General features: G+C 38.1%; 1 protein-coding gene across 2 annotated transcripts in view; it reads left to right on the top strand.

The window, feature by feature from the left end:
* pdlim7 (PDZ and LIM domain 7) overlaps nt 1-20,105 on the top strand; it is a 39,676-nt gene that overhangs the window by 3,643 nt on the left and 15,928 nt on the right. For both annotated transcript variants that reach the window (XM_014006105.1, XM_014006106.1), the window contains exons 2-5: nt 585-683; nt 8,482-8,633; nt 16,091-16,118; nt 16,981-17,177. In XM_014006105.1, the coding sequence (XP_013861559.1) occupies nt 585-683; nt 8,482-8,633; nt 16,091-16,118; nt 16,981-17,177 (476 nt within the window). The remainder of the gene's footprint in view (nt 1-584; nt 684-8,481; nt 8,634-16,090; nt 16,119-16,980; nt 17,178-20,105) is intronic.

The raw sequence follows: 20,105 nt of genomic DNA, 5'->3' as shown, positions 1-20,105 counted from the left end.
GTCATTTTATGTCAGAAGTCGAATCTTCAGAAACGTTTTCATGCAYTGTTTTAAAAGTAGCACAAACTGCATAAAATTTATTAGGAAAACCAAAAAAATGTTTTGAATTTACAAGTTGTCTGTTTTCATGCAGCTGCTTTGTGATGCCGTTGATTTAAGGGTTGTATCTTTTTAAAGGCTTTCCTGTAACGATGAAGCCAGAGGGACATTTAAATATGTTGATAAATGTTCTGTGGAAAGATTTGCATGACCATTTAACCAAAGGTGGTGTTGGATCCTTTTCTTTTTTCCCAGSTTAGGTCTGCTCTTCCCGTTCTGTTGGAAATTAGGATTAAACCTAATCCAATGAAAGAAATTTGTAAAGACATGCAATAGCAGGTTTCTTTCCCCAGTTTTCAGACTGTTTATACTCTTAAAAAACGAACTGAATGCTTTTTGTTTTGAATGTTGGAAACAAAGCCACACAATCTGCAGCGGAGATGCTCGGACAAAGCAGGAAGGAATGAATGAATGGTTTCAGAAACCTTTTTCCTGGTTTTCTTTTAAATTTCGACATTTTCCTCTCTTCCTCTTTCTTCCTCAAGGCTATGAACATGTACAGTGTTACCCTCAGCGGCCCAGCGCCGTGGGGCTTCAGGCTGCAGGGAGGAAAGGACTTCAGCATGCCCCTCACCGTGTCCAGGGTAAGAATCAAGATATTATCAGCTCTGGCAGAAATTGTGTTCGTCGACTTTGTAAATCTCTTGACGATATGCGTTTGAAAGTTTGGTGGATTAACGCAAATTTGACTGTCGATGACCAGCTTGGTGACCAGGCAGTGAACCCTYCAGAATACGAGCATCGTCTGCAAACTATGATGTATTTTTATGTTACACCATCTTCTTACGTTGCATATCCCAAACCACAAGCGGCCAGTCCTGACATGTTTACACCAAACACTAGACGCCTTCTTTTGTCCAAAAACACTTCCCCCTTTTTCTGTTAGTCACCTCTTCCTCCACAGAATGCACTTTTATAAACTACGGTTGCTGTTTAGCAGATGACTTTTTTCCAGGCCTTATAAGTGCAGTGCTCAAACTCGGAGCCACACCTGAGTGCACAGTCGCACACGTAAAATAATTCCTTCATTGCAGCCTGCCATTTCATCAACAAATCATTTTTATTTGTGAGGTTTTCACTGACATTCAGATGGAAGACAGTATCAGTTTTATTCAGTTACCTTTAACCAAGATAGAAATTGGTTTTAGACCCTACATGGTGAAGCCCTCTTTTCTCCAGTCAGAACAGAAACAAATCCCAGCTGTCAAATACTGCATTACGTGTTTCTTTGATTAATCTGGCACACAGCGTCTTCAGTCTGTTGCAAGTAGCGTCTCATCATGGTGTGTGTGTTTAGCTGATGTAATCCTGTGGCGATGGCAGCAGTTATCACCGTCCGTGTCAGTACATGTCTTACATTTGCTCTGCTCTCTGGAAGACGTCTCAGTCAGAAGCACAACGCTTCTCCTTTTGGGTTTGTGACAACCAAGATCTTCCTTTGTCTACAAAAGACCAAATCGTTTTACAAACATTATTTGATGAATTGCCCCCATGTGGGAAACAGGAATATTTAGAAGGCGGGCAAAGCGATGCTGGCTTAAATAAATTTCATTCTGGACAGGCAAGCTCGCACTTCAGGGTGAATACCAATGAATCTGTCTTGTAGACAAGGTTATACTCCAAAACTACAAATGTAGGAAGTTCGTTTGTCTCCAGACACTTGAATATTTTCTTCACTGACGGATTGTTGGTTTAAATTTTCTACTGTCATCTAACTATTATAAATTGCRCCCAATCTTTGAAAATAGAAAACAAAACAAAGAGAAAACTTTATACATTTATTTTTCCCCCACTTCAGTCAGAGACAGGAGTTAAAAATATTTCATTCTTGGTTTGCATCATGATTGTCAAAAAAGAAAGGACAGTGAATTCCCATCGTTGCAGAGGATAGAAAAATGTTGTGCTGAAGCAAGAGCTGAGCCAGAAGGCAAAGCTCTCAGTTTACCAGTCGGTCTACGTTCCTATCCTCATCTATGGTCACGAACTTTGGGTAATGACCGAAAGAACAAGATCGTGGATACAAGCGGCCGAAATGAGTTTCCTCTGCGGGGTGTCTGGGCTCTCCCTTAGAGATAGGGTGAGAAGCTCAGTCATCCAGGAGGGACTCAGAGTAGAGCAGCCGCTCCTCCACGTCGAGAGGAGCCAGTTGAGGTGGTTCATCTGGTWAGGATGCCTCCTGGATGCCTCCCTGGTGAGGGGTTCTGGGCYTGTCCCACTGGGAGGAGGCCCAGAGGAAGACCCAGGACACGCTGGAGGGACTATGTTTCTCGGCTGGCCTGGGAACGCCTTGGGATTCCCCCYGATGAGCTGGCCCAAGTGTCTGGGTAGAYGGAAGTCTGGGTCTCTCTGCTTAGGCTGCTGCCCCCGCGAKCCGACCKTGGATAAGCGGCAGAAAARGGACAAARGGARGYAGGATAGAAAAAGCCYAACAAGAAGAAATAAGCCTCAGTTATGCAGTATTCCTTAGTAACAAGAAGAAAAGTCTGGTCTATACTTATAAGGCTTACAATAGATGAATTTTAGTGGGTGGTCTATTATCCCTTTGTGCCTTGTGGCTGATGAGATAAGAATCTCCACGCAGACAGTAAGTTAAAAGCCATTACAAAATGAAGAACATGTGGAGTGACAGAAGAAAAGGCTTTTAGTATCTCAGTGAGACAGAGAGATAGCAAGCAATAACTTCTGAAAGTTCAATACATTTTTTTTCTTCAGTGGAGATTAGATTATGATTAGCTCTGTTTGAAACTGGACGTGAAAGACGGTAGATCGTAACGCCAAGAATAACTTTATATTTCATCGTTTGCCTTCTGTTTGATGGACTGCAAGAAGGTTTTCTGATGAACTTTGCATTGATTAGGAAAGTTGTCTCTCCCCAGCTTGTTTTTTTCTCTGAGTTTAGTTGGTTTCTGAGCTCCACAAATGCTTGTTTCCCCTGTCCCTCTCTGCAAGCTCAGGGAGCCGTGCTTTCTCAGCATTCCAGAGATTTTTCTCATATCCACCCCACCTCTGCCAACAGTCAATCCTCTTTGTKTCCCCTCTGCGTCTGTCTCTTCCACGCTCACTTTTCATATCCAAAAGATGAACCTCTGCGCTCTCGGAGGAATAGTCTCCCGGTGAGATCAGAGGAGTGATGACCGTTACTTTTAACTCACTGCGAATGGAAATGGAAAAATAAATTTTGGCGGCTTAGCGGGATATGTTTTCATTCATCACCTGAAAAAAAGATTCCCGACTTTTGATTTAATATCGCTGTTCTACATTGGACCCAGCTGCTTTTCTTTACTTTTTAAACATAAAATAGAAACAGTGGGAAACTGTCACACAGCATTTGCAATGAACGCAAACTGTGATCCCCACTCACCTCTGGGACTTTGTTGCTCATTAATAAGGCGGCGWTTTTGTTCCTGGTGGGAGATATTACATGGCGTTTCATCAAGGACACCTTGTACAATACTTCCAGCTTTCAAACTCTGACAGGAGGTCAGATTTTATGCCACGATAATGAGACTGGGTTGGTTCAACATCAGTTGTTTACAGCTCTGCAGGCATTTTGATCAGCATAGAGAATTTAGTGTTTCTTGGGATTTAAAGAGACTACAGCTATTTTGCATCACATTTTCCATAAACCAGATAAAGATTCACATTTAGTCTTTATTGAAGTACGTCTCCTAAAACATTTAGTCCTAAGGTTTTCACAGTCCAGATTAATGTTATTACAGCTKTAAATGGTGAATGAAGTTTCTATTAATCTCTGCATCTTTTTGATTAATGCAGGAGTTTTCTTATTAATATGTTYTGCAAGAAAATTGTGTTCTGAGTGTATATCATCAGTGACATAATAAAAAAGAAGTAGCTTCAGTGGTTTAGAAATATCTTTGTGTTTTTATGTTGGCTTGTTAATTATGGGGGATCAAACATTGAGGTGTACTCAGTGAACCTCATACTGATTATTAAAATTATCTTTCATTGGGACTCTGATTTGGGCTGAAGTACCTTTAATTTGGAGATTAGGTTTAATACATTCAGTCTTTAATCATCTTTAAAACATCTAAAAAAAAGCCCACTGGTGTCCAGCTGAGTTCCTGCTCTAGCTTTCTGTTTTTAGAGAACAGACAGAAACTATTGGTGACGATTCTGGTTCAGTCGGATCTGTTGTTTCCAAATTGAGAAATTCTAACAAATATCTGGCACAAACCTCTTACCATTGCACATCATTATGCTACAATTACACCACCTGGTTTCTATCAACAAACACATGCCTCACCACTGACATCAGAGTTCAGGAGAACTTTAGAAATGACGTCACACCAATAAGCAAGGAGAAAAATGTCTAAAACCTCTCTGGTTCACAGCTGGCTGTGTCACAGGCTTAAGTTTCTCTTTCTCTGTGTTTTTCTCAGACTTGAATGCCATCTATTGCTTCATTTCTGGAACTCTCTCTCTCACACAAACCGTGAGAAATGCAGCCTTGTTAGAGTTTTTTTTAATAATTCAGTTTGTTCTGATAGATTAGCCATGGAGGCTTTTCTTCTCATCAGATACATTGTGTGTTGTGGGCAGTGTTTTAAGGTTAGTTAGTGTATGGTGCTCCACTGCAGTCATTATGGGGGGGGGCACAGGGGAGAAATCACATACTTGCAGGTTTGGTTTTCTATTTCTCAGAGTGATATTTATGGCTTTGCATCAGCTGTGCCATGTGAGTGATGTAAGGACAGAAAGTCTCTCAGCCCCCAAATAGCCCTGGAAAGAATAAAACTGAGATGGTGCAAAGTAACARAGCCTGTATATCAGCAGCTGTTGATAAACTTTGGCGCATTATAACCAAAATCGTGCACAGCCTTCTGAGAATAAATGCAAGGCACTGGATCACCTGTAATGTTGCTTCAAAGGTGCGTGTAGTATGATGTATTCAGAAAGGTTGGCTAAAGCTTTGAAATGTGATAGCATACTAAAACAGTTCTGCTGCTGCTCTCTGCCAAAGCACTTTAAACAGCACACGAACCGTTAGGCCAACCACGTAAAGCCTAGGAAATGTGGACAGCCCAACACAAGAAGCTGAACAAATGGCTCGCCATGAATTCTGTTTGAGTAATATCTACACAAAGTAATGTTAAACATGCAGAACCTGCAGGTCCAGAAGTCATCTCTGCAACTAAGCTACTGCGCTAAACCCCCGGTAATTGTGACGCACGCCAAAATGTGTTGCAAGAACAAGTGCATGTTTTCCTGCGTCCTTCCCTGTATTGATGTGAGGCGGGGAGGACGAGGCAGGTTTAGGGTTTCTGTCCGCCRCTAACCAAACCAAAGGTCTGAGCGCAGCAACTTTAACTGCTGCCTTCTCAAGTGAGGGAGCAGCTGCACTCTGAACCTGAGCCAGAAGCCCAGGTGTCTGTGTCCATCAATACAAACCACACACACACGCTCATGAAATATACAATTCTTCATCTCAAGACCTGTATATTCTGTATTTTTAGATGTCAGCAGTACAATGTAAAGAGGCCAACTTTGAGTGTTCAGCTGACCTTAGTATGTGTGTATTTGTGTAAAAGGACTGCAGAGTTGCAAAACCTCAAGCAGCTTGAAAAGTGCCAATGCTAGTCCAGGTGTTTCTTTATTCCTTTACTTACCGACCGACATTATCCTGCCACTAACTTCAATTGTTTTATGTCTTGAGTTGAAAGACATCGTACTTTTCCATCCCAAATCTGAAATGTGGCTTGAAAAAAAATGGAGTCCTCTCGAACCCTTACCTCAAAATCCATCATGGCTGTACTGTGCATGAAAAGCTGTGATTGCTGCAATACTTAACTTTTTATTTTGTCTTTTGTTGGTTTGTATCTCGTTAAATCAGCTGCACAACCTCGATTAGAGAACTTGAAGGAGCAGSGTTTGAATGCACAGAAAAGCACATCGTTATCATCRGAACATTGATCTTGCYTTATAATCGTTATRGTTTGCACAACAATTAGCAAATCCTACAGGTTTTTCGAGTTGAAGCTGAAATATGGGTAAGTTGGGTGTGACGTTATTCTGACTTCTAAAGTAGATGTCAGCTTTACTTAAAGTCTCGTAGATAGATTGGAATAAACCCAAACACAGAATGAACACCTGACTTGTGCTTCACCAGTTTGGACCATCAGCTGACATGGCTGTTGTGGTTGTCTGATCTCATTCTAATAATCTCAGAATATACATTTTTTTGAACCTAAAAATGAACCTAATAAGGAAAAACAGATAACTACGGCACTGTCTTTATGAAACCCACACCTCAGGTTGATCCACACGTTCAACTCCTGTAAAATATAAAGCAGGAGCACGTCACTTTGTATTGTTCCTGATTGGATGGATTTGCCTGCTTAGGAACGGAGTGGTTTAGTTTCAATGTCTTATTTTGTTTTTCTRGTGTAAAATTAGTTAAATGTGACATTAAAGTCAAAAGTTAATAAATAATGTTTGAACATGAGCTAATTAAAATGCTCTGAGCAGTACACTTCTTCAGTTTTTAAACTTTGGCATGTTTTCTAATTTGTCCTAATCTCTTTTCGGAGTGCCAAAGATAGTTTTGTTCATCCTGAGCTGTCATCAGTTCCCAGACTGTGTTTCGTCCCCTTCTCACACAAACATCTGTCTTTAATGTTAAAATCTAAGCAGCGAGTGTGATATCTTAGCAGGAACATGGTGTAAAACTATTGACTGCGCTGCTGAGTCTCTGAGCTTTTGATGAACTAAGATCTGTGACATCAGAGAGTAATTAGATTTTTTTTGGGGGGGAGACAGAAATTCTGACTCCTGATCACTTTCTGCTGCTGAACACTTTGTTCTCTAGTTATGAGTATTAAATTGACACAAGTCTCTGGTTTTGTTAAGCTGCGCTGCTAAGCTGACTAAGCTCTCACTATTCATGATCCAACATCTCTGATCTGTTTATTAGAGGCAGACAGGGTTATATGTTCACATGCACAAAGTCATATGTTGGGTTCTTCCTGTAGACGRCGACCTCTGACTAATATACCTGCAGCCCGTCTGCCAGCCCCACACGATGACGTCATTCTTTTGTCAATCAGTGACTTACCTGTCAGAGAAAATAAAAAGGTAGATGACTCGTTTCTGTAAATGGTGTGACTAATGGGAACATCTGGGCCTTGTTTGCAGCTATCAGACATTTCTCTTCCAGTCGGGAGTCACATCTGCAGTAAATCATGTGCTGCAGACTAATGACATCATGATGACCTTATGACGGCTGTTCTCGGTGCCGCTGAGTGAAGGCGCAGACAGACCCCTCAGGTTAATTATTAGGTGTGAACAGACCCTGCAGCAGAGACAAAACAAACATGACTTTGATAGTTTAGACGTTTAGATAGCACAGTGATTGACAATTTTAAGGACTCAGTCTCTTTTTAAATGTGTTTTTTTATATTTTTAAGACATAACTGGACAAAACTGTTTTCTGTTTGTTCAATAATTTTTTTTTATTTCTTTGTTACAAATTTGTAATGTTTTCCCTCTCAAAAGTGAATCGAAATGTTTGGAAACATTACACCTAGAAGTACCAACTCTCTTTTAAATTATTGGGGAAATTTGGGGGCTTAATTAAATTACTCTGGCATTATAAATACTCATCAATCTGTTCAAAGAGACAGATGTTCACTACATCTGTAATGTTTTTATCAGTTTGATATTTTCAATAATCTTTTGGGCCAAGAAAAGGTACCTAAATTGGTCAAAATACTCTTAAAATGTGTTTTATAACAGTTATCTTTTAAACCTATTTAAAAAAAATCCACTGAAAAAAAAAACTAAAGAAGTTCTGTTACTTTTTTGTCATATCAAACTTTTAAGAGGTATTAATGCAAAATGTCCAAATTTCAACTAACTACTCAATTATTTTTGAAGCTTTTAAAGTGGTGAATTTGAAAATAAAACTATTTTAATATTGAGAAATGTCTCATTGTGACTCATTTTGCCAGCATGGGTCACATTATGTGTCTTACTAAAACAATATGCTTTTTAAGACTGGATTATTTATTAAAAAAAACATTCCAGTGATTCAATTATCCAAAAGTTTTAGTGTTGAAGTAACTTCATTAACTTCAAGTGACTTTCAAGCCTAAATATGGTTGTGTGAGTGTTCTGACGTGCTGGAAAAAAGAAGTAATCTAATTTCTCTGAAGTGTTGTAAAGCATATGAAAATGCGTATTTTATGTAATTTTTTATATTGAATGATTACAACTATAATCAGCAGTGGGATTTTTGGCAATACTAAAGTTGCACCTCTGCATCCTGAGCTTTAAAAACAGGTTTTATTTAATCCTCCTATAATTTCCTGTTAAACCTTTTCAGATAACCCCTCTGACAGAATCCCTGTTTTTTTTTTCCCACAGCTTACTCCGGGTGGGAAGGCAGCTCAGGCCGGAGTTGGGGTGGGAGACTGGGTGGTCTCAATCAGTGACACCAATGCTGAGGAAATGACCCATGTGGAAGCACAAAACAAGATTAGAGCGGCAACAGACTCCCTGACCCTCAGCCTCAGCAGGTAGGTTGTCTGGCGGTGCGTGATGCAACAAAATTGTACTTTTATCTCATGCACACAGGAGCATAAATCCCTGCAGTGCACATACTTTCCTTCATTTCATTTGGACAAGATGAGATATCATAAAGTCCTTGAAATACTCCCTTATATGACAGATGGTTGCAAAATARTTTTATCGTAACAGAGTCCTATTTCATTTCGCCCAAGGCAAAGAGTAGTTTTAACTCAAACTTAGTTTTACTTCATATTTAATTCACTTGTAAAAGTGTTCATTTCTGTCAGAGAGGTGGTTTTTGATTATTTTTGTTCTTTTTATTTGTTGACCAGCAGAATGTTTAAATGTCTACCAGACAGGTTTCAATAGAATTTTGTGAAAAGAGCCAAAAAAATATTAATATTATGAATCTTTTAACAAAGCTAAGTACACACACTGAATTCTGTTAACTTATGACACTAATATTTTCCTCAGCATGCCAACTGCTGTTAGCATGAAACACTGGGCTTTATTCTTTTCAAATGAGTCATTCTCAGAGGTACCCTGGGTACGTTTCATTGTGCCTGAGCTTCAAAATGAAACCAAAGACATTTTCCTCTGATTAAAGCAGTCCATCTTTATTTCTGGGCCAGGAGATCTTTTAATTAGCACTGAATAGCCCTCCTACAGGCAGCACTTGTACCTGCTCAAATACGTACTGCCAGAGTTTCTTGACAAAGTSTCTCTGAACAATAGAAAAAAAAAGTCATCAGTGTTTGATTATGAAAAAGAAAAGAGATTTCAAACCCAGAGAAGGTGAAAAAGAGATATCGACTTGCAAAATAATAAAGATGAGTTTTCTGCTGCCGTGGGACTCATTTTGATTTTTTGATCCTCGTAAGTAATGGGAGTAAAGCTGCGTTATCGCATTCACCTCATTGTTGCCTGCCAAGAGACTTGGCTTTTTAATTTCTTACACATCATCTTTGTTCACTTAGTTTGTGAGAACAGCTGTGGGATATTTAAAGTCCTCCCAGAAAGCAGAGCTGTTACTGCTTTAAATAGTTTGAGCTTTAGAGATTCTGCTTTGCACCTAATATAATCAGAGCAACTGAGTTATAGATTTCACTTTGAGATGTACTGAAGAGAGAGTTAAGATAGTTTGAGATAGGGTTCTGTAGAGACACTATAAATATTTAATATCTTACCTGTTGTAGATGGCCCGTTAAACATCCTCAGTTTGGAGTTTAATTCTGACGTGTTAACAAGCTAAAGCCTAGTTAGAGCTTAAAACCACCATGAGTTCAGGATTACACAGTTATTCCAGAAGAAAAGTTAGGATAATCCTGACAGAAGTCTCCAGATTACAACAGAACTGCTACAGCAAGCTGCCGCCGCTGCTTTTTCTCATGCAAATAACCACAGAAATCTATGTAACTGTAGCTGCGTTTCCACTACAAATATGTGCAAAACTTTGTCGATATTCTGTTAATCGAAAAAACAGTTTCGCAACTGCGGTGTTTCCATTAAGTAAGAAATTCTATTAAAGTCATGCGTGAATATGTTTGTTCTCGCGATAAGTCATCACAAACATGGCGGCAATGGATGTAAACATATAGCATGTTGCTACCGCGACACTAGAGCTCATCATCAGAGGAGACATCGGCGTCTTATCGAGGCTTTCCAGCGACAAGCCCCTACTTGGGAGTGTCTACGTARGCTGTGTTCTTGGGAAATTGTAGTCGGTGAGTTTACTATTTTATACTATTTCTGTGATATTACTACTARTACTTCTACTTCCTGTTGTCTTCTTCGTCGTCATCTTTTTCGCCAGTAGAAACAGCCGGTTGTTGATCACGTGACTCCCGTAATGCAAAAAAAGTGTTTCCATTGCAGTTTTGCGAAAAACTCGGGCAGGTGACTAAAAATGTTACCTGCCTGACATGAAAGGTTACTTGCCCGAAACAAAATTGTTCAAAATTTGATAAAATATAAGAAAAATGTGTACTGTATTTGCACTACAAAAACATTAACATGGTTATACAGAGGCACATAAGATGACATCTGATTTAGCAGATGCAAACATTGCAGACTGAGTCACTAACAGTCAGTCAATTGTTTTATCAAAAACATCTTCAAAAACTTTTTTAGATCTTTCCAGTGTTTCCCCTTGAGTACTGGCCTTAGGAGGGCTGCTTATAAAAACAGAATAATCAACAGCAGCAGCTTTGTTTTAAATACAATTTACTGAACATGAAAAAGTCTGAAATTTGCATTCATTGACTCTTATATAGTCTATCTCAAATCTAAAGATACATTTAAGATATCTTGAACTGGAGTCTCCATACAACTTAATGATAAATCTGACATAATTTATACTAGTCAGAATATAATTAGAGATATCTTAAATAGGTATTTTGAATTGTCAAAATATATTAAGAGATGTCTATTTATTTGTTTGTTTCTTTCATTTATAAAAACAAAACAATCGATGTACACCATTAAAAAAGTAAATCCTACTCTGAATTAAAAGGGTGCAGAGTGAAGTAAAAACTCTATCATATATTTTCAAAAATCAACTTCAACAAACAAACAAGCTCAAGCTGGAAAAATCTCCAAGTTTAAAAAAAACAAGTAAACAAAACAAAATAATAAAATAAAACATTTTATTATTTATCCTAAATAACTAATKTGTCTWATTTAGTCATAAAACAATTTCAGATAACTGGAATGTAAGDGTGGTGAAGCCAAATAAATGCAATATCGGCCTGCCATACAGTGAGCCTATTGAACTGACCCTCTGCTGCGCTGCGCTCTCAGAGCAAAAGCTGACATTAGCAAGATGGATTAATGACTGAACGAACGTCCACATGTTTTTATCATCTCWGTGGGTAACAATACATAAAAAACAAGTTTTTTCTCCAACAACTTGGGTGTGAAAAAACTACGGTTGTTAAAGCTTCGCTCTGCGCGACGTGCAGCAGGAGGGAGGGAMGAAATAATCCTGCGACACGARGGCACGATGTAACTTTTCTACWGGGGAGGGGAAAATTTTGYGGATTTATTCTTTTRATACATGTTTTAAAACACTATATTTCTTCAGAATATTTCAAATAAATGTCCCTATAAAAAATAAAAGAAATTGTTTACCTGCCCGGTCGGGCAGGCATCGGGACACACCCACCTGCCCGACTATGAGTTTTACCTGCCCCGAGCAGTCGGGCAGTAGGATTTGTCGAACCCTGCTCAACAGCAGAACATGTTAAACAGGTCTYCTTATTTCTTCACTGCTTTTAGCTGCATTTCATTAGGTTATGGTTATTGTTTGGATACCAATAAAAAAGAAACATTTTCCTTCATCCTGTTTTTCCCTCATTTCTCATCTCGCTGAGTTCAGCTATTGTAAACTTATTTCATAAACATTATTTTTTTTGTTTTTAAATATGGTTGACTCCCTTCCTATAAATCCCTTTTCTTCTCTTGATCCCACAGTGTCCTATTGTTATATTAAAAGAAAAGCAAAAAGTTATTTTTTCCTGCAACACCTTTTATAGAGGAGCTGTCATGAGTTTTATTTATTCTTGTCTTGGCTGCAATCCACGGCTTCTTTATGTCAAGAGAGGACAGCTGTGTAGTGAGGAGATATAGTTTATTGTTTGGTTTAATGTCACATTTTGTTCAGATCAAGGATCGTATTGGGGTTAAGGTTTAAACTTCCAGAGCTTTTCTCTTAAGGAAATGCAATAAAAACAATAAAAACTAGAACTCCTTGAAGGAATGCAGGTCACCTGTAGACTTTCATGCCTGACTTTCAAACTAAGGTCATCCTTTTATGAGAAATTATTAATTGTTTTGTAATGTGAGATTTAATGAGATCTGTTAGTGCTCAGAGTATGGGCTGAGGTAAGCTCTCAGCCACTACCACATGTAATTTCAGCTCAGTCTCTGTTAATTTGACTGAGTCACTAWACAGGCAATAAGTTTTCATTTACATGAAAGTCATCAGTCATTCAGTTACATAAAACACCTACAGGAACAGTTCTGTTCTGGACTTTTAATATTTCATCATCAGTGATCGGCCAACTGGGATGTGTCTGCAGTGTGTTTGTGTTGTGTTCAGGGTTGATTAGGGTCACCGGAGAGTTCATTGTGGTGAAATTTCTGACTTTTTCTGATGCCTGCTTGGAAGGCCAAGCATGTGTTAACCAAAACTAAGTGATCCATGAAATGAGTTAGGAAATGATCTCATGCGGCGCTCATATTCCGTTCCAGCGCAGGTCGAGCTCACCCGGGGCGAGCTAATTTCTTCCAAGAAACAGTGATTTCATCTTGTTCGTTTCATTGTGCCAAAACAAACACAGCCTTCACACACATTCCTGATATCCCTCCTAACTCTTGACTCATCAGATTCTGGACTAGGATGGACACGGACTGAGGGGTTTGCCTCGTCTTCAGTTTGCTCCTTCTATCTTTTCAGTGCTGTGGTTTTCCTGACTTTAATGTGCCCCTATCAGGGTAGAGCAGGCGATGACGGGGCATTTCTTGTTGTCACAGGAAGTTCTCTTTGCTGTTTGGCTTCTCTGCTGCCTGAAACAATGAGAGCCGTTTCATTCCTGCTTAACCCTGTTAAAGCTTTTTTACTGGATCATATTTAGAACTAACAGCAGCGTAAAGCTGAGAGCTTCCATGTTTATTGTGGGAAAATATTTATATGAGTTGCTGAGTCACTTTGGGCTCTACGACTTCAGTTAAGACTGGTCTGTTGTTTTAACGTTTTAGTGTTCAGGTTAACAAACGACATAATATCACACTTTTTAAACCACTTTTTTGCACCGTTCTTCTCACTTTACTCTTCTTATTTAACAATTTATAACTCCCAGTTGAGCTGCTAAATGGGAGCAGCTCGCTTATTGATATGTGAGCATGGATTGGAGTCCACAAATCTACACAAACATAAATAAAATAACATTTCATTTTAGTCTCAGCTGTCTGAATATAAATAAAAACACAAGGGAAATCCTAACCTGAACTCAGCTTTCATTATTGTTAATACAATAAAACTTGCTAGTTTTATTATAATTTAAAAATGCTGCTGTTGTCTTTTGTCTGTGGAATATAACATAATGAAGTTATATCATGAAAAAAAATAAAGCCTGTAAATTTAGGTAAAATATAGAAGGTTACCCCTCGCATTATACAACTCCGCCCCCCACACACACCCATGTTAGTCATAGCATGTAATAAATAATAAATGTCTCTACGTGTTCACGTTACTAATTTACTGAAGCCAGGGGAGACAGCAAAGCCTTCACATCATCACCTGCCCACCCTCACCTCCTCCCATCAGTTCAGCTACCACCAACTGGTGAACGTTTCCCACATTAGATTTTATTTGTTTTGTTTTATTTTGTTTTGTTAATGAAGGGTGGACGGGARAATTTCTGTTCTCCATACAACTGTGGAAGCTGTTTGTGTCCAAAAAGAAAACAAACTCACTGATTCCTTTGGTGTTCAAAAAAAAAGTTGCATAATTTTTTAAAAATGAAATAAACATTTTTTTGGTCACATACAAGGCTGCAACCTTTTTTTAGACAGAATTCTGAGGACTTTGGAGGATATATTTGACTTCAAAACTGCAAAGGATGTGAGAATAATGTTCCTGGGTTTGATACCTGACACCATATCTCAGACTGAAGATGCATATCTCTTCAAAATCTTGATAACTGCAGACAATAAGGCAGMTACAGGAAAATGGCTGAAGTGCGATCCTCCGAGCTTTGCCCAGTGGATAGACGTTGTCGAGAAGTTGACCTATTGTCTCAGGACTAAAGCAGGGACCCATGCAAGACTTTGGGCTAAATGGGTAACGTATAAGAATATGAGGCTAGCTTAATAAGTCAGAGATACAGATATTACCCCTCCGGTTCTTTTGTTTTAATTGTATTTTTTAGCCTTATAAAACTTTAAATTTTAAAATAAAGACTTAAAAATATAAATAAACCAGATCTATTAAAGCTGCTCTGGGATGTATTTCAAAGCTATAAATTTATCAGACTGAAAACTGGCATCAAATATCCTTATTGTCCCAACAAGTGATATTTCTGAGAAATTTTCAAGTGAAAACTGGAAACTGCGAGAAAAATATGTAGCAAATAATTTTCCAGATGAACTTCATTAACTACAGGATGAAGATAWTTTTTTTCTATTGTGTATTCTTTTCTTTTTTATTTTTTTTACTCTTACATTTTATGTTTTGAATGGTTGTAAAATGATACCAAAATATCCATATTTCACATTTAGAGTCATTATGAAAACATTTAAATCAGGAAAGAAGTGATTGGGGTGAGGGGGGGGGGGTCTTTACACAGCTGCCTTCTGACTAGTGTGATTTTTCTAAAACAAATATTTCCTTAAATTTGAACTACATCTAGTCATTTGTCATTTACTCACTATGGTAATGTTTTTACAGAAGTTGTTGCTAGCTAAAACAAATAAAGCTCCCAGATCTTTATTGAGCAATAAAATAATATCAGCGTCCTACAGCCACTCAGCTGCTGTCTGATGTCAGACTGCAGACAGAAAGTTTCAGGGTGTGTTCTCATTGCGTTTGAATTTGAATTGAACAGTCATTTAAAAGTCAAAACTCTTGAAAGAGAAACTTAAAGGCTCAAATAAAACTGAAAATATCATCCATAAAAATGTGTAGAACCTGATGGACCCATTCTTTAATGGCCGGCGACCATAATCATGGATCTAGTTGATGGGAGAAGGACATCACTCTGCAGCAGAACGATGTACAGTGATCAGTGGACAAGCGTGCCCATCCCAACTGAGCCTTTTTACCTGACCAAACCCCCCCCCCCCCCCCACACACACACACACACAAACTGGTAGCTGCTGCAAATGCAAACTGTCGTTATTAAAGGAAATTGTCAACTTAAGATTTCATATCAGAAACTTATGGAAAATGCTGGAAGGAATAATTCAAAAACATAAATGACGCAGGTTATCTTAAAAATTTTTCAGCTGTAGCTGTGCTATTGTGGCTATGTCACAATAAGTAAAATGGAAATCAAAGGATTGTTTTTTGACTTTGCAGATTGTATTAAACCAACAAAATGTCACTATTTTGTTTCAGGAGTGGTGCTTTTCTTTTTTTAGCCATTAAGTATATTTTGTTGTTGTTGGAGTCTTTAGGAGTGCAGAAAATGTTAAATTTGTTTCTCCCGGTGCTGCGTAGATATCTTTATATTCCTTTTGGGTCATATTTTCAACTTGTTCAGTTTTTTCTATTCTCTATGATGTTTTCTGAATGGTTACTTCACAGAATTAGCCTGAAGTGAAGGATTTCATTGTGAAAAAGAAGGATTTAAAATCACGATATGTCTACTTTAACTTGAATTAGTTTAGCATGTATTTAATAATCAGCCTTTTTTAGCTTGAAGAATCAACATGGTAACATTTTGTTTGTTTTGTTTTTCCTCAGAGCTCCTAAAACGGGTGAAGACAGGAAGGTAAGACCATGTTTATCTGCTCACCTGTTTGTGAACACCTGGATGACTTGGCATGGTGTGCTGCCTGACCGCAGGGAATTTAAAACATCCTTTGAGTCCTTCCTCACTATTGGATTAAATATTGTTTTGTGTCGTTTTGAGTGTAAYTTCATCTAAATCACCCACATTGTCCAGGCAGCGTGCTTTAGTCAAGCACCAGCGGCTTCCTGAATGAGTTATTTGCCTTTGTGTGTGTCTTGTTGCACCTTGCACAATTCCCGATACCAGATAAGTGTTGATGRGTTCAGTTTCTCTGTCGAGCCTTTTTGGCTGCCTCTCTGCCCCACTGATTGCAGTTTTCATAGAACAATAGTGTCATGAACTGGTTTGTGCGGCACATTGTTACGAGCAAAGCAGCTGGCACGTACAAAAGCAGAGTCAATGTTCCAGTTTAGTAGGCAGACTTTTGCTGTCCACGCATAATTCTCTGTGAGAAATCTCATTAGTGAGCGATGTGGGTTTTACATGACACATTCTCACTTTGAGCGATTTCATTTTTAACTGCAGCAGCAGATTACTTTGGCCACTCCTTGGCTGACAGCCAGCACAAATAAGATAGCAGTGTCCGCACTTCTTAAGCACGTCTTGTGTGCACAGAGAAAAGCCTCGCGGGCTTTGACAGACCTGCTGCTGGTTCTGCTGCCGGAGGATGCTGTAATCATTTGTTTCGAGAGGCTGAAAAGACTTGACCGGGTTGTGCAAGAGCAAAACTTTATTATAATTTTTTGGTTTGTTTGTTTTATTCTTTTGGAGCGTGTCAAATGTGTAACTGCATGTTGTGTGCCCTGTGCTGCATTTTCTCCCTTCTCCCACACCTCCGCAGGACTCGCTTACTGCGCCTTCTGCTCAGCCAAAGTACTCCTTTGCCCCGAGCTCAACCATTAACAAGATGGCGAGGCCGTTTGCAGCAGGTGGTGCTAGTGCCTGCTCAGGACCAGTTATTAAACCTGTGGCCTACTCACCTAAACTTAACACCGCGCGCTCACAGGGCCATGCCAGCACACCGCAGCCACACAACGGGTAGGTGGTAAAAAAAACAAACAAAACAAACACTGTTACCTTTGGAGCAGCAGTGTGACTGATGTGGTTCTAATGGTATTTGTCTCATTATTCTGGCTTCTCATTAAAATGAGAAAGTAACTCCTTCAGGATGGAGAAGAATTTAGTTCAGTCATTGCTGCGGTGAACTGCCAAATTTATGTCCCTGAGTAAGAATCATTACAGAGAAAGTAAACATGGGTAATGTATGCTGACTCACTGCAGAGATCAGCGTAATCACTTTACCAGCAGATGGCAAACATGGAATGTGCTTCAGATTGATGTGACACTGTGATAAACTCTGCAGTTTTTAGTTTTACTTGTTATATTTATTCCAAGCTCTGTAGTGGAATAAACATGACAAGCAGATGCTATAATGCAGATTATTAATGGCTGTACTAATAATCAACCACTATTTTATGGTCTGTTTGTTTTTTATAAAACAAAAAYCTTTTTTTGTGGCATAAATTAGTTTTAGTGTAATTTTATTTGGTGTTAAGTCTCGTGGAAATGATTTCAAATCAGTCTAAAGTCGTTAACTGTGCGTGTACCTGGTTTTTGTTACCTTTGTAGGACATTTTCTAGTATAAACCCTGACCTCGTCAGGACCAGTCCTAATATGGTGGAACAACATTTTTGAGTCAGAAGTTAGGTTAAGGTCAGGATTAAGCTACAGAAATGAATAGGTTAAAACACAGTCCTAATAAAGAGAGAAAAGCACATAAGTTTAAATAATGTTTTATATAAGTACACAATATACAATATGTTTAATTTCAAAATAACTTCATGTTTGAAGTTATTTGGTATTTTAATGTGAAAAATGATTTGTTGGAGAGAAATGTTAATATTTGAACTTTCTCTGCTTTCCACTTTAGACTAAACAATAATTTTCAGCTTTTAGAAACTGTGTTGACTTAACATTTGCTCTAAAAAAACATAATCATCAAAAGTTATGTCTCCAACATTGTGTGTAATCACCTCTTACCTTTTATTGTGCTTTAAGCTTTTGTGAGGAGCTCACCAGAAAATTACATTCAATTTGAAATTGTGTTTTCAAGTAGTTTGTTTATCTGTTGATGTTTTTATTCTTGAACTCCAGCAAACAAATGCAAAACTGATGTAAGAGGATAAAAACCAAATACTGATAAAAAAAACCCCCAGAAGCTGCACCTTTATGTTTTTTTAGGAAAATTGTCTAATCCAGAAATGTTTCTGAGGTTAAAGTCGTTGCAGTGTTTGTTCATGTGTTTTGTCACATTCTTACACAAAACCACATGACCTCTATTTTACATGTTTTCACTGGTGAAACATGTTAAACTAACATGCAAAATGTAAAATCACTTTCTGCACATTGTAATTGTTTTGACCATTTTCAACAAGTTAATGTGATCACAAGTAAAAACATATTGAATTCATGAGTTTTGTGTACAAAAGGATGTCGACTGGAAGTTATTTTATAATGAAATGTAAAATCTGTAGGACCAGGTTTTCTTTTYACAAGTGTAATGAAAATATTTTTAGATTTTTGTACCACATTCAAAGCAGACATTAACTAATTGGAGCATTTTAGAACAAAAAAGCTTTGACTCTGATTCTGAATATAGTTGATTCAGATTTCTAAGAACTGTATTTAACAACAGACAAAACAAAATATTTRCTTCTTCCTGGTTGAATTGAAAGTCTGTGTATGAGTATAATAATATGATTACTGTGCATTATTGTGTTATTGGACAGAGGTGTTGGTACAAATAAAACCAAATGAAAAATAATAGGAAAACTGCAGTTTCTGGGAAAATGCAGTGTAAATGCTGAGCGCTGAAAGACTCTAATTTTTAAAAAAGCTGAAACTAACATCAAGAAGAACAAAAGCTAAAGCAGCAAAACAGCAATGTAAAGCTAGAAGTAACAACATTCTAGCTAAAAGTAACAAAACTAGCTAAATCTACGATGTAAGATGCTCTTTAAGGTAAAAATAATATAACAGTAGCCAAAGGAACCAAAAAGGCTACATAAAAGTAGGAAAAAAGACATGTAAAAGCTAAAATTAARASAATTATACKTAAAACTAGCAGAACAGTAGRTAAAAGTAGTAAATGGYTTAGGTAAAAGCTAATATGTTCMTTRMAAGAAGTGAGCAAAACTGGAGCTACAGGTACCAAGAAGGTCTAACTAAAAGCTAACAGCATTAGATGATAAAATATAGTACGTTTCCTGAAGAAGATAATGAGGAGAACAATGTTTTTAATGAAAAATTCATGCCTTCTTTTTCTGTTTTACACATCTCAAAACATYCAAGAGCACCAGTCAAATATGTCCCAGTTTAAGTGGCAGCTGGGATTCTTTTTATTTTTATTGTTGCTTATTATTATTAAAGGAAAACAACTGTGCACTGAGGAGGAAAAGGAGCAGCAGACAAATATCTGTAGAAAATCCTTTTTTTTCATTAACATCTGACACTGCTTGTGCTTCTTCTGACTCCATTTTTAAACACCTTACAGGTGGCACGAACATCTAACAGTGTTGTAGTAACTGTGAAGCAGCTGGTTAGTGATGGTGCATTAATGAACCAGAGAAAAATCTGACTTCTGAGTGCTGTGTCAGCCAGTCACTGATGAGGCCAGTCATGCTGAAAATCATCCAGTCTCAGCAGCTAGTCAATATATTGATATACCCCTCCCTTTTTCATTCATTCATTCGTTCGTTCGTTCATTCATTCATTCATTCATTCATTCATTCATTCATTCATTCATTCATCCATCTAGTTTAGGTTCACAGTCAGGCAGAAGTTGATCCTGCAGGAAATGTAAAAACTCCCAACATGCACATTTCAAACTGTGAGAAACACAAAGAGCCTGTAAAACCACACACACACACACACACACACACACACACACACACACACACACACAC

The sequence above is a fragment of the Austrofundulus limnaeus genome, unplaced genomic scaffold (genome assembly GCF_001266775.1).
Source record: "Austrofundulus limnaeus strain Quisiro unplaced genomic scaffold, Austrofundulus_limnaeus-1.0 Scaffold34, whole genome shotgun sequence".
Taxonomy (NCBI): domain Eukaryota; kingdom Metazoa; phylum Chordata; class Actinopteri; order Cyprinodontiformes; family Rivulidae; genus Austrofundulus; species Austrofundulus limnaeus.
Note: the sequence above shows the minus strand (reverse complement) of the source record. Positions and strands in the feature narration are given on the sequence as shown.